Source organism: Geotrypetes seraphini, chromosome 1 (assembly GCF_902459505.1).
Source record: "Geotrypetes seraphini chromosome 1, aGeoSer1.1, whole genome shotgun sequence".
Taxonomy (NCBI): Eukaryota; Metazoa; Chordata; class Amphibia; order Gymnophiona; family Dermophiidae; genus Geotrypetes; species Geotrypetes seraphini.
The window spans coordinates 245,581,579-245,595,397 of NC_047084.1; the positions used below are offsets into that span (position 1 = coordinate 245,581,579).

The window sequence follows — 13,819 nt, forward strand, 5'->3', positions numbered from 1 at the left end:
AGAGACTGGGTGGGCTGAAGATGTGACTTGGGAAAGTTGATCTCGAAGCCCAAACTCTGCAGGAAACAAATTGTAGTCAAGGTCGCCGAAATGACCCCTGGAGCCGACGGTGCCTTGATGAGCCAGTCGTCGAGGTATGGAAACACCTGAAGACCCATGTTCCGGAGTGCAGCGGCCACCACCACCAGACACTTCGTGAAGACTCTGGGAGACGAGGAAAGGCCGAATGGAAGCACTCGATACTGCAGATGTAGATGTCCCACCCGAAATCTGAGAAACTTGCGGGAGGCCGGATGAATAGGGATGTGAGTGTAGGCCTCCTTGAGGTCCAGAGAGCATAACCAATCGTTCTGCTCGAGGAGGGGATAGAGAGAAGCAAGGGTCAGCATGCGGAACCGCTCCTTGACCAAAAACTTGTTGAGGACTCGAAGGTCCAAAATGGGACGCAGATCGCCCGTCTTCTTCGGGACCAGGAAGTACCGGGAGTAAAACCCCCGGTTTTGCTGATCGAGAGGAACCGGCTCGACAGCCCGAAGCCGAAGCAGAGCCTGAGCCTCCTGGAGGAGAAGAACGGTCTGCGTCAAGTTGGAAGGATACTCTCTTAGCGGGTGGTCCGGGGGGACCCGTTGGAAATGAAGAGAGTATCCCTCTCTTACGATGGCAAGGACCCAGAGGTCCGTGGTGATTGTCTCCCATCGATGACAAAAATGATGGAGACGACCCCCAATGGGAAAAACGGGGGGAGACAGAACGAAGTCGGTTATGCTCCCTGGAAGAGAGTCAAAAAGGCTGAGTAGCCTTGGGTGCAGCCGGCATCTGAGGCTTCTGCTGAGGCTTCTGGGGAGGCTGTCTCTTCGCAGGCTGCCTCGCAGGAGGAGTCTGCCTCGGTTGATAACGCCGCTGGTAAATCAGAGGCGGCCTAGAGGGACGAGACTGTTGAGGCTTGGGCTTAGGCCGCAGGATAGACTGGAAGGACTTCTCATGGTCCGAAAGCTTCTTAGTAACAGTCTCGATAGACTCATCGAACAGATCCGCCCCCACACAAGGCACATTTGCAAGTCTGTCTTGGAGGTTCGGATCCATATCAATCGTACGAAGCCATGCCAGGCGACGCATGGCGACCGAACAGGCCGCAGCACGTGCCGAGAGCTCGAAGGCATCGTAAGAGGATTGCATCAGCTGCAGGCGTAACTGGGAAAGGGTCGCCACCACCTCTTCAAATTCGAATCGAGCCTGAGCATCGATAAAAGGGATGAACTTGCGGAGCACCGGCAAGAAGAAGTCCAAATATGAAGAGAAGAAGAAATTGTAATTGAGCACTCGAGTCGCCATCATCGAGTTCTGGTAGATACGTCTACCAAATTTGTCCATGGTCCTCCCTTCACGGCCCGGTGGTACCGAGGCGTAAACCTGGGAGGGATGAGATCGTTTGAGGGAGGACTCGACCAGAAGTGACTGATGAGAAAGTTGCGCCCCCTCAAACCCTTTGTGATGGACGATGCGGTATCGAGCATCCAATTTACTGGGAACTGCAGGGATGGAATACGGTGTCTCAAAACAACGCATGAAAGTCTGGTCAAGCAGTTTATGCAGAGGAAGGCGAAGCGTCTCCGCTGGGGGGTGAGGTAAATGCATGGTGTCCAGATACTCCTTAGAATATCGAGAACCAGTGTCCAAAGTCACATCCAAATCATCCGCCATTTGTCGAAGGAAGGAGGAAAAAGATAGTTAGTCCGCCAGCGCCGGCCGGCAAGACGGACTAGAAGAAGTGGAAGCCTCCGGATCCAGAGAGAGCTGAGAGCGGCAAGGAGAATAGGAGGTAGATGGTTCCTCATACTCCGGTCCCTCAGGTGGGGATAAATCTGACGAGGAGTATCCCATACGCTGGATTTTCTTTTGCGGGGACACCTCCGAATGACGTGAGGAGTGTCGAGATCGATGCCCCTCCCAGTGACGGGATGGGGAACGAGATCTTCTGTGCATCGCACGATCCCCCGAAGCCTCCAAGGAATGGATGGGACTCGATGCAGTGGATCGCAGAGGTGGCAAGGATGCGGACTCACGCTGTGCCACCCAGGACTGGAGTGCGGAAGAACTCTTCCTGCGATGCAATATGCCCAGGACTTCGACTATCAGGGGCTGACACAGCACTCTGCTGTCGAGGAGGCGTGATGGGCTCCAAAGGCGGCATATCACTAAATGAAGCCCGCCTGGAAGCACCCGCCGCCCTCCGCCGATCCTCCTCGTCGATTAGAGAGATCGTACGACGAGGAGGAGGAGGAGGGGGCGGACCGCCCCCCGGGACCGAGACCGGGAGGTCACCCTGAATAGAGGCGATAAGCCGGGGTCCCATAGACTGCATAAGCTCGACAAACTGAGCTTCCAGCAGGGATCGCAGCGAAGCCGATATGGAGGGATCCGCACCGAACGGGGGTCCTCCAGCACGGTCTTCGCGCTCCTTTGTGGCCAAGTGCTTCTGCTTGCTAGCTTTAGGCACTTTAATGACCACCGGAGGGACAGTGGAAGGCGGTACCTGAGCCGAGGAGACGGGGACAGGCACCGATGCTGAACCTGAGGCAGAAGTCGGAGTGAACGATGCCGGCTTCACGATGCCAGATGCAGGGGTTGTCGATGCAGGTTTCGAACGAACCGGCGAAACCGCAGTAGAAGTTGAAGCAGACGGCTCTTTGGCAGACTCCATCTTAAACATCGACTCCCAAAGTAAGCAGCGCCGTTTGAACGATCGCGCAGTGAGCGTGGAACAAGGCCGGCACGATTTCGGAACGTGTTCTGGACCAAGACACTGAAGACAGCGTCGATGCGGGTCCGTCAACGAAATCGCACGCTGGCACTTGCTGCACTTTTTAAAACCGGTGATTGGCCGGGACATAGGCCGGAAAATCGTCGCTGCTAGGTCGAAGGCGCTCGGCCTAAGCCACGAGGCCGGCCCGGCCGAACCGCCGGAAGAAATAATTTTAACTTTTTTTTTTTTTAAATACAACGTAAAATTGAAATAAATCAAATAAATAACAAAACGCGGTAGTAAAGAAGGCAAATATACTGAAATTCAGTCAGCGCAGAATGAAGTGAAACTTCTCAGCTCCGCGGAAAGAAAAGAACTGAGGAGACACGCCCGGTACATCGGGCGGGAAGGCACTGGCGCATGCGCGGTGCGGGCATCTCGAAACTTCTGAGTTTCTTCAAGCAAGACATGCTTGCAAGATGTCCGTATCGGGGCTCTGTCGGATGACATCACCCACTAGTGAAATACCTGCCTGCTTGTCCTGGGATAATGGAGCAGCGCCAGTAGCCTCGGGTGGGGCGGGGAGGAGGAACGAATCAAAGCGAGTTTCCCTTACTTCCTATGGGGAAACTCGCTTTGATATACGAGCAATTTGGTTTACGAGCATACTTCTGGAACAAATTATGCTCGTAAACCAAGGTTCCACTGTATATTCAGTACTTTACACCCGACATTTTATGTAAATTGTCAAGTTGTAATTTAGATTTTATCGAGTCGTGATAAGATGGTTCATAGTCAAATGTGCGCAAGACAAAAGCACACAGACAATTGCGCAAAGACAACTGAGCGCTAGACAACTGAGCGCAATAACTGCACGTGAGACAACTGTGTGCAAGATAATAGCGCGCTGGACTTTATAGCGCAAGATAATAGCGCGCAAGACCTTATAGCGCAAGGTAAATGAGCGCAGGTCTATATTGTGTTTGCAATATTGTGGCCTGTTGCCCCTAGTACCAACTTCGCGCAATTGTCCCGCACCCTTTTGTCTTGCGCGCATTTGACTTGCCACCATGATAAGATATATTTGTCTAATTCTCACCATTAATCACAGGGCAGTTCTTGTCCTTAGGGTCCTGAAGTCTAGCCAAAGCCAGTACTGCCTGGATTCTCACGTTTGGTACTTTGTCTTTCAGTCGAAGCAGCATGGCATTATGAATTTTATCAAAGAGATCATCATCAATCTGGGCATTTTCTGGCAGGCTTTCCAACAGTTTATTAATTAGTTGGCATGCCCGAAACCTAACAGCCTGACTGTTTGCATTGTGTGACTAGGGGAAAGGAAAAAACAAACAAATAGATGTTAACCTGCAATTGATATTTTTCATATAGTATCTCCAAAAATTCAGTAACAAAACCTTAGGGTTATGGCATAACCAAGGGATCATGTCCACGAAAAATCTATTTACTGTATTTCCTATTACTAGTTTCTGTAGTGTTAGACATTTCCAGAACTATAAAAAGAGAAATTAGGTTCTTACCTGTTAATTTTCTTTCTTTTAGACCAGGGGTGCCTAATATGTCGATCACGATTGACAGGTAGATCGGGAAGGCAAAGCGAGTCAATCGCAGAGCCCATCTACCGGCCAATCAGCCTTCCTAGCCCCGACGTCCCCCACCACCCTCCCTGCAGAAGCGTCGGACCGACCAGCATTCCGCTTCCCGACATCAATTCTGATATCGGAGAGGAAGTTCTGGGCCAACCAATCGCTGCCTGGCTGGCCCGGAACTCCTCTCCAACGTCAGAATTGACGCCGGGGAGCGGAATGCTGGTCAGCGCAACGCTTCTACAGGGAGAGCTTGGGGCAGTGGTGGCTTGGGAGCCTGTTCCGATGGCGACGGCAAACCTAGTGGCTTGGGGGAGTGCAGGGAGAAAGAAAGAAAGGGGGCAAGGAGACAAAGAAAGAAAGGAAACAGAAAGAAAGGGGGAACAGGGAGTCAGAAAAAAAGAAGGGGACAGGGAGAAAGAAAAAGTTGAGGGAGAGAATGAGGTCTGGAGGAGAGGAAGCATACAGGAGGCTGAAAGAAGGGAAGAAATATTGGATGCAGAGTCAGAAAAAGAAAGTGCAACCAGAAACTCATGAAATCACCAAACAAAGGTAGGAAAAATGATTTTATTTTCAATTCAGTGATCAAAATGTGTCTGTTTTAAGAATTTATATCTGCTGTCTATTTTGCACTATGGCTCCCTTTTACTAAACCGCAATAGCATTTTTTAGCGCAATGAGCCTATGAGCGTTGAGAGCAGCACGGGGCATTCAGCGCAGTTCCCTGCGCTAAAAACTGCTATTGTGGTTTAGTAAAATGGGAGGGAGTATATTTGTCTATTTTTGTATGGTTGTTACTGAGGTGACAGTGCAAAGAGTCATCTACCTTGACCTCTTTGAAATAGCCCGGAATATAAATGATAATTAACGTTTTCTCTGCGTACAGTGTGCTTTGTTTTAAAAAAAAATTTATTGTTGGTAGATCATTTTGACTTGGTCATTTTAAAAGTAGCTCGCAAGCCCAAAAAGTGTGGGCACCCCTGTTTTAGACTTTCCAGACCGGTAAACACTTCACTAGTAAATAATAGCTGTCTCTTCCTGTATAACACAGTTTGCCAAATAGCCAAGCAGAACTAAGAAAAGCTAAACAAACAGTAACACTCCGAACAGGCGTAGAAACTAATATACAGGAATGCTGTTGGAAAATGCATAGGATAGGTCCCTGCAGCAAAATGTCCCCACAGCTCACCAGCCGAGCCACAGCTGCTGTTCTTTGATCTCCCCGGAACTAGAAAAATACTAGAACCCGCAAGGAAAGCAAAATCTTCACGTAAAAAAACCCGGTGAAAGTGCTCATTAAGCAATATGCAACCTAGCTGTAAAACAAAAGTGCTGCTTAATACAAAAACCAATTACTCATCACTGAAGAACCTGTTCAGCATTTTTTATTTCAGAACAGACTCCACTGGCTCTCAAAGCATTAATAACTTTCCAATTCAGACCGTCAATAAGATAAGAATTATCGGAGTCATCATAGATAATAAACTAAATCATGATCAAATTAATTCTGTTGTTAAAAGTTGTTTCCATAGGCTGCATATGATTTGATCTTTAGCTAACTTTTTGGATGTTCCCTCACTAAACATTTTAATTCAGTCATTAATCATTTCAAAACTGGATTACTGTAATTCACTTTATAAAGGAATCACACAAAAGGAAACAAGAAGACTACAACTAATACAAAATACTGCAATAAAAATCATTACAGGTAAAAGAAAATTTAACCATGTCACACCATTATTAAAGAACACACACTGGCTTCCTATCAACCACAGGCGCTCATTACAGTCAAAGTTCTACAATTCAATACGCCGCTATTCCTAGATAGTTATTATCCCGTATTCTCCTCTCTGCTCCTTACAATCCGAGGATAAAAATCTACTTACTGCTCCATCCCTACGAATCATAAATACTAGACGTACCACACTCTTCTGTCACCGCTCCCCAAACGTGGAACTTACTATCCGCTCAGGTAAGAGAAGAAAAGAACCTTGATAAATTCAAATCAAAACTAAAAAGTTTCCTGTATAGAGATGCTTTTAATTAATTAGTTAGCCTCTTAAACCAAGTTACTAATCACAACTGAAGTAGGCAAGTATTGATCTAATATAACATAACTCCTATTGTCTTATCCTTATTTGTTCTCTTTCCTATATCAAATTGTTCTTCCCTGATTTCCCTACGAAGTACACATCTGTCTATCCCTATATTGTATGTCCCCCTTACCTTTCAAGAGGGACGCCGAAACGCCTCACAATTCTGAAAAAAGCTTCCATGGGGTGGCTTGGGTGTTACGAATTTAAACACTCCCGGTGGAGAAACGTCACCACCAGAAGTGCGTCAAAAATGACATAACTGAGGTAAAAGACCGGTCTATACAAAAAAACACACAACTGTGTAAACAAAAACTCAACAGACAACACTTGCAGAGGAGAATCTTCAGGAATGGCCATAGGCAGTTGATCTCTGCACAGACAATATTCTCTTTTCCTCTTTCTGGATGAACTGAAGATCTTTTCCACCTCATTGCGATTGAAGAGGTGGTTCAAGCAATCTTTTGGGCCTCACAGAGATGGCCTGTCACAATGTTTGCAATCAGTCTATGTTCTAAGTCCAGCCAGCATCTGGAATGGATACTGACATTTGGGCTCTCTCTCCTACACAGGCCAGAACCCCAACTTTTTTACAGAACAAAATTTTTAAAAAAACTTTGTTTTAGGAGAAAAACAACAACAACAAAGACAAGCTGAAGTAAGAAAACCCTCAATCAGGAGAGCTTAGTTCTATGCCTATTCAAAACAGCGGAACCCACCCCCCTCCCCCGAAGGTGTGATGAGACTGTTGTGCTGCTGGATCATGATGTTGATATTCGTGTGCTTCAGTCAATCCTGCTTGTCAACTGAAAAAGATATACACAGTTTTGTTAAACCTATCCTTTTATTCTCTTGGTAATTAAGGTTGGCCTTGTACAGAAACCTAATCCATATGATTACGTACTCAGATTAGTAAATTATATTCCAATCACCAAAAAAAAAAAAAAAAATCATCTATACATATCAATGTTTAGGTATTTATTTTTGTTTTTTATTTGTTTAAGATTTTGAATTTTGTTGGTTTTGTTTTTGTTTTCAATTTTATTTCTATGAATTTTTATGTTACCCCAAAGCGTAGACCAAAAAACAAGAACAAAAGAGAGAGGAGGAGAGGTATATTAATAAACAACCTAATAACAGATCTAGTAGAAAGCACTCCAGTCCAGTCTCTGATTAAGCCTCACAGGTTCCTCGCTGTTTAACAGTTGGATCCAGAATTGCACGGCTTGTAACAATCGAAGAGGACGGTTGTTCCCAGATATGATCAATGACACAGCAGCGTAACTCATATACTGAATGTACGATTGTATTCCATTCAGTGGACCACAAGAGGGGCTTGAACCTTGTTGTTATGTAAACAGTTTTTATGTTCAGTGATACGTCTCCTAAAGGAGCGTGTAGTTTGTCCCACATATATCTTCAGACAGGGACAAATGATTACATATACAGTGGTGCCTCACACAACGAACTTAATTCATTCCAGGAGCAAGTTTGTTATGCGAAAAGTTCGTTATGTGAAACGCGTTTTCCCATAACAATACATGTTAAAAAAAATAATTCGTTCTGTAGCATAAAATATGCTAAGATGACATAAAAAAAGATAAATTTTTGGTTATTATTTTTATTTAGATACATCTAAAAACATAATTGTTTTTTAAAACAACACACATTTTTTAAATTTAAAGACAGACTAAGTAGAGTCTAATTTTACAGTGAGAGAGGGCAGAGTCTCAGCGGCAAAAACTGGGACTTAACTGTTCATTTTTTTTTTTTTTTCTACCGTGTTTCCCCGATGATAAGGCAGGGCCATCAAATAAGACAGCCCCCCCTTTTTAGAAAAAAATGTAAAATAAGGCACCCCCCCGCAAATAAGCCACCCACCGATACCTGCGCTTACCCGAATCGGGTGGTACGGTGGGTGACTCCGTGTGGTCCCTGGCACCCCCGACACGATCGGGGCAAGAGGGAGCTCAAGCCCTCTTGCCCCCCCGACTCCCCGACACGATCGGGGCAAGAGGGAGCTCAAGCCCTCTTGCTCCCCCGACTCCCCGACACGATCGGGGCAAAAGGGAGCTCAAGCCCTCTTGCCCCCCCGACTCCCCGACACGATCGGGGCAAAAGGGAGCCCAAGCCCTCTTGCCCCGCCGATTCCCCAACTCCCCGACAATATCGGGCCAGGAGGGAGCCCAAGTCCTCCTGGCCACGGCGACCCCCTAACCCCACCCTGCACTACATTACGGGCAGGAGGGATCCCAGGCCCTCCTGCCCTCGACGCAACCCCCCCTCCCCCCAACGACCGCCCCCCCCAAGAACCTCCGACCGCCCCCCCAGCCGACCCGCGACCCCCCTGGCCGACCCCCACGACACCCCCAACCCCCTTCCCCGTACCTTTCTGTAGTTGGCCGGACAGACGGGAGCCAAACCCGCCTGTCCGGCAGGCAGCCATCGACGGAATGAGGCCGGATTGGCCCATCCGTCCCAAAGCTCCGCCTACTGGTGGGGCCTAAGGCGCCTGGGCCAATCAGAATAGGCCCGGGAGCCTTAGGTCCCTCCTGGGGGCAGGGCCTGAGGCACATGGTCGGGTTGGGCCCATGTGCCTCAGGCCCCGCCCCCAGGAGGGACCTAAGGCTCCCGGGCCTATTCTGATTGGCCCTGGCGCCTTAGGCCCCACCAGTAGGCGGAGCTTTGGGACGGATGGGCCAATCCGGCCTCATTCCGTCGTTGGCTGCCTGCCGGACAGGCGGGTTTGGCTCCCGTCTGTCCGGCCAACTACAGAAAGGTACGGGGAAGGGGGTTGGGGGTGTCGTGGGGGTCGGCCAGGGGGGTCGCGGGTCGGCTGGGGGGGCGGTCGGAGGTTCTTGGGGGGGGCGGTCGTTGGGGGGAGGGGGGGTTTGCGTCGAGGGCAGGAGGGCCTGGGATCCCTCCTGCCCGTAATGTAGTGCAGGGTGGGGTTAGGGGGTCGCCGTGGCCAGGAGGACTTGGGCTCCCTCCTGGCCCGATATTGTCGGGGAGTTGGGGAATCGGCGGGGCAAGAGGGCTTGGGCTCCCTTTTGCCCCGATCGTGTCGGGGAGTCGGGGGGGCAAGAGGGAGCCAGGCGGAGAGAGGGCAGTTAAGCGCAGTGCCTGCGCGGAAGGATGCAGCTCGGGCGACTTCGTTGTGTGAAACGAAGTTCGTTGTACGAATCAAGACATAAAGTTCGTTGTGCGCAGTGTGCGCTGTGCGAGGCGTCCGTTGTGTGAGGCACCACTGTACCACAAAGTTTGTAGTGCACGAAGTCAGATGTTTGAGGCCATATATTTTGCCCGTGACAGGGTGTATAAAGTTGTCAGTTAATTCTATGGTCACGGCGCAGGTCATGCATGTGCCACATTTTAAATGTCCAGTGGGTTGATTGACGGTTTCAGAAGAATTTCACTGATACATAGCTGATGTCAGAAGGACTTAGCAATTCCTTGAGGTTCTTCTGTCGTGTGAATGCAATCCTGAGGTGAGTAGCAGTAAACATAGGGTGTACTTCCATAATCTCCCAGTGTTTTCATAAGATTTTAATGATTCCATTCATTCTGGGGGAGTATTGTAAAATTCATGTGGCTATATCATCAGCAGATTTGTCTTTAGGAATAAATAGGTCTCTATTTAGATATTTGGCCCTTTTATAGGCTTTCTTAAGAATAGGACCTGGATAACCTCTGGTTTTCAATATTGTGTACAAATGTTTGCTCTGCAATTTAAAATCGGTGACATCAGAATACAGACGGCGATACCTAAAGAACTGAGATGTTGGAAGGCTACGCTTTAACGGTGAAGGGCGGTTACTAGAAAAATCTAGAAACGTGTTCCTATCAGTGGATTTTTTGAAAACAGTTTCAATCTTGCCTTCTTTCTTAATGACTAAAACATCCAAGAAGGAAATCTGGTGAGGGTGACAGGTGATACTGAATTCAACTCTTGGATGCCTTGAGTTCAACCAGAGATAAAAGGAGTCAAGATCTTCTCTGGTGCCTGTCCAGATGACAAAAATGTCATCGATAAAGCGAAGCCAAGTTGTAACCCAGCTGGAAAATGGGTTGTGAACAATCCAATCGTTTTCAAATTTCTGCATAAATAGGTTTGTTACTGAGGGGGCCATGGTCGCACCCATGGCCACCCCAGATGTCTGCTGGAAAAATTTATCCAAAAATCTGAAATAATTCTTCTCCATTGCAAAAGACATCAATTGGACAACAAAATTAACAGGAATCCGGAAGTTATTCATACTGTTCAAGAGAAAATCTGATAATGTCAGCAACTTCTGCCTGGGGAATAATGGTGTATAAAGACTTGACGTCAAATGTAACAAAGAAAGTGATATCATTTACAGTTGTAATTTCAGATAGTTTTAGTAAAAATTGCAAAGAATCGCGTAAATATGAAAAACAAAACCAACAAAATTCAAAATCTTAAAAACAAATAAAAACAAATATACCTAAACATTGATATGTATAGATAAAGTGTTTGTCTGTTAGGGGTTTACCTCTACGTTGAGTTTTTGTTTACACAGTTGTGTGTTTTTTTTGTATAGACCGGTCTTTTACCTCAGTTATGTCATTTTTGACGCACTTCCGGTGGTGACGTTTCTCCACCGGGAGTGTTTAAATTCGTAACACCCAAGCCACTCCATGGGAGCTTTTACGGACTTGAGGCGTTTCGGCATCCCTCTTGAAAGGTATGTTTTTATTCTACACACAAAGAAGTGATATTTGGAGAGGGAGAGAGTTCTGTTATACATATACATCTTTTTCCTGATCTTATTTCCTCTGTTGTGTTCTGCAGAAGCCTGATCAGTCGGGATACACCCTGATGTAGCCTATCGGTGAAACGCTGGCCTTCGTTGGTGTGCCGATCAGCAGAAGATAAGTGGATTTTTTCCTCTATCAGTTTTTTATTTACTAGTGAAGCACAGTTTTAAGCTCAAGTACCTAGTATTTATTGAAGGGTTTTTTGCCAGTGAGGTTACTGCTTGACCACCTTTGATTATCCACCTTTGTGGAGGTGGGAAGGCCTGTTCTGAGGCTTTTTCCTTCATTTTTTATATGGTACAGAGCCTCTACTGTTCTTACACTTTACCTTTGAACATCTCATTAGTCACTATTGAAAGTGTTTACGATTGCACACATGCTAGGTACGCAAATGAGTATGACGTCAGTGCCAAGCAAAATGGTAGAGACTATTATACTATTATAACAAAATATATATATATATATATACACACATGGATTAATGAGAGAAAGACAACATGAATTTCGTCAAGGGAAATCATGCCTCACCAATCTACTGCATTTCTTTGAAGGGGTGAATGAATATGTGGATAAAGGTGAAAGGGTTGATATTATATATTTGGATTTTCAAAAAGCATTCGACAAAGTACTTCATGAAAGACTTCTGAGGAAATTAGAAAACCATGAAGATAGGACAGGGGTAGGCAATTCCAGTTCTCGAGAGCTGGAGCCAGGTTGGGATTTCAGGATATCCACAATAAATATGCATGAGATAAGATTTGCATCTCAAGGAGGCAGCGCTTGCAAATCCATCTCATACCTGACCTAGCTCCTGCTCTCGAGGACCGGAATTACCTACCCCTGCGATAGGAGGTAATGTCCTATTATGGACTAAGAACTGGTTGAAAGACAGAAAACAGACAGTAGATTTAAATGGTCAATATTCTAAATGGAGAAGGATAAATAGTGGGGTTCCCCAGGGGTCTGTGCTGGGACTGCTGCTTTTTAACATATGTATCAATGATCTAGAGATGGGAATAACTAGTGAGATAATTAAATTTGCTGATGACAAAGTTGTTTAAAGTTGTTAAATCACAAGAGGATTGTGAAAAATTGAAAGAAGACCTTGTAAAACTGGAAGACTGGGCGTCAAAATGGCAGATGACTTTTAATGTGAGCAAGTGCAAAGTGATATATGGGAAAGAGGAACCTAAACTATAGCTACGTGATGCCGTGTTCTATGCTAGGAGTCACTGCCCAGCTCAATGTGTGGCAGTGGCTAAGAAAGCAAATAGAATGTTAGGAATTATCAGGAAAGGAATGGAAAACAAAGATAATGCCCTTGTATAGCTCTATGGTACGGCCACAACTTGAATATGGTGTGCAATTCTGGTCTCTATCTCAAGAAAGATATAGTGGAATTAGAACAGGTACAGAAAACGGCAACAAAAATGATAAAGGTTTGGAATGACTTTCCTATGAGAAGAGGCTAAAGTGGCTAGCACTGTTCCAACTTGGAGAACAGACGGCTCAGGGGGCGATATAATAGAGATCTTTAAAATACTGATTGGAGTGGATAGGGAAGATGTGAATCACATGTTCACTCTTTCCAAAAATACTAGGACTAGGGGGCAAGCAATGAAACTACTTCTTCACACAACGTGCAATTAAACTCTGGAATTCATTGCCAGAGAATGTGGTGAAATCAGCTAGCTTAGCAGGGTTTTAAAAAGGCTTGGATAATTTCCTAAGAGAGAAATCCATAAGCCCTTGAGATGGCTTGGGGAAATCCAATGCTTATTTCTAGGGTAAGCAGCATAAAATCTGTTTTACTTAGGATCTAACTAGGTACTTGGGACCTGGTTTGGCCACTGTTGGAAACAGGATACTGGGCTTGATGGACCTTTGGTTTGTCCCAGTATGGCAATTCTTATATTTTTATTTTTATTATTATTATGTTCTTACCACTTTCAATTGAGGGGTTTTGAGACAGATGGAAGCTTTAGGGAAAAAAAAATTGTTTAAAATCCAAGATGGCCTCTGGCAGTAAAATCATGCCAAAAATGGCCTGTGGGGATTTTGGAGATGAGGAATCTTGGCTCTGGCTGCAGAAACCTTTAAAATTTCATTTTTGTAAACCCACAGGCTACAATAGTCTTACTGACTGTGCCATGTGATTGTCTGCGTCAGCTTAGTAATTCAGCTGGGATAAATGGAGAACTGTGCCTCATAGGTTCGCCAGATGAACTAGGTCTTTGGGCTGCCAGTCAGACTAAGGTTGGACTGAGCCTCAACCTCCGGAAAACTCTGCGCCACAAAGGGGGAGCAGACCATGCAGCCAGCCCACTATTAATCCCAGCTAAGATGGGATAAAGACAAATAGTCTGCGCTCAAGTTCTCAATAAAGCAAGAATGCGAGTAGCTACATATAGGATGGCCCCCCAAGCTCAAAATATACAAAAGCAGGTTGACTAGGTAGGTGTCCCCAAGGGCTGATCCTGCTAGCAGCAGACTTCGGCAGCGCAAGTCTGCATCTTCTCCCAGAGAGAGGTCCCAACGAGTGGGAACCAATGATCACCGAGTCTCCAACCAAACACTTAGAAAAAAATACCTGCAAATAA

The 13,819-nt window shown here is 46.2% G+C and overlaps 1 protein-coding gene across 2 annotated transcripts in view; it reads right to left on the bottom strand.

Moving 5' to 3' along the window:
* NCAPG (non-SMC condensin I complex subunit G) overlaps positions 1-13,819 on the bottom strand; it is a 181,067-nt gene that overhangs the window by 147,025 nt on the left and 20,223 nt on the right. For both annotated transcript variants that reach the window (XM_033948685.1, XM_033948693.1), the window contains exon 4: positions 3,843-4,071. In XM_033948685.1, coding sequence (XP_033804576.1) covers positions 3,843-4,071 — 229 coding nt within the window. The remainder of the gene's footprint in view (positions 1-3,842; positions 4,072-13,819) is intronic.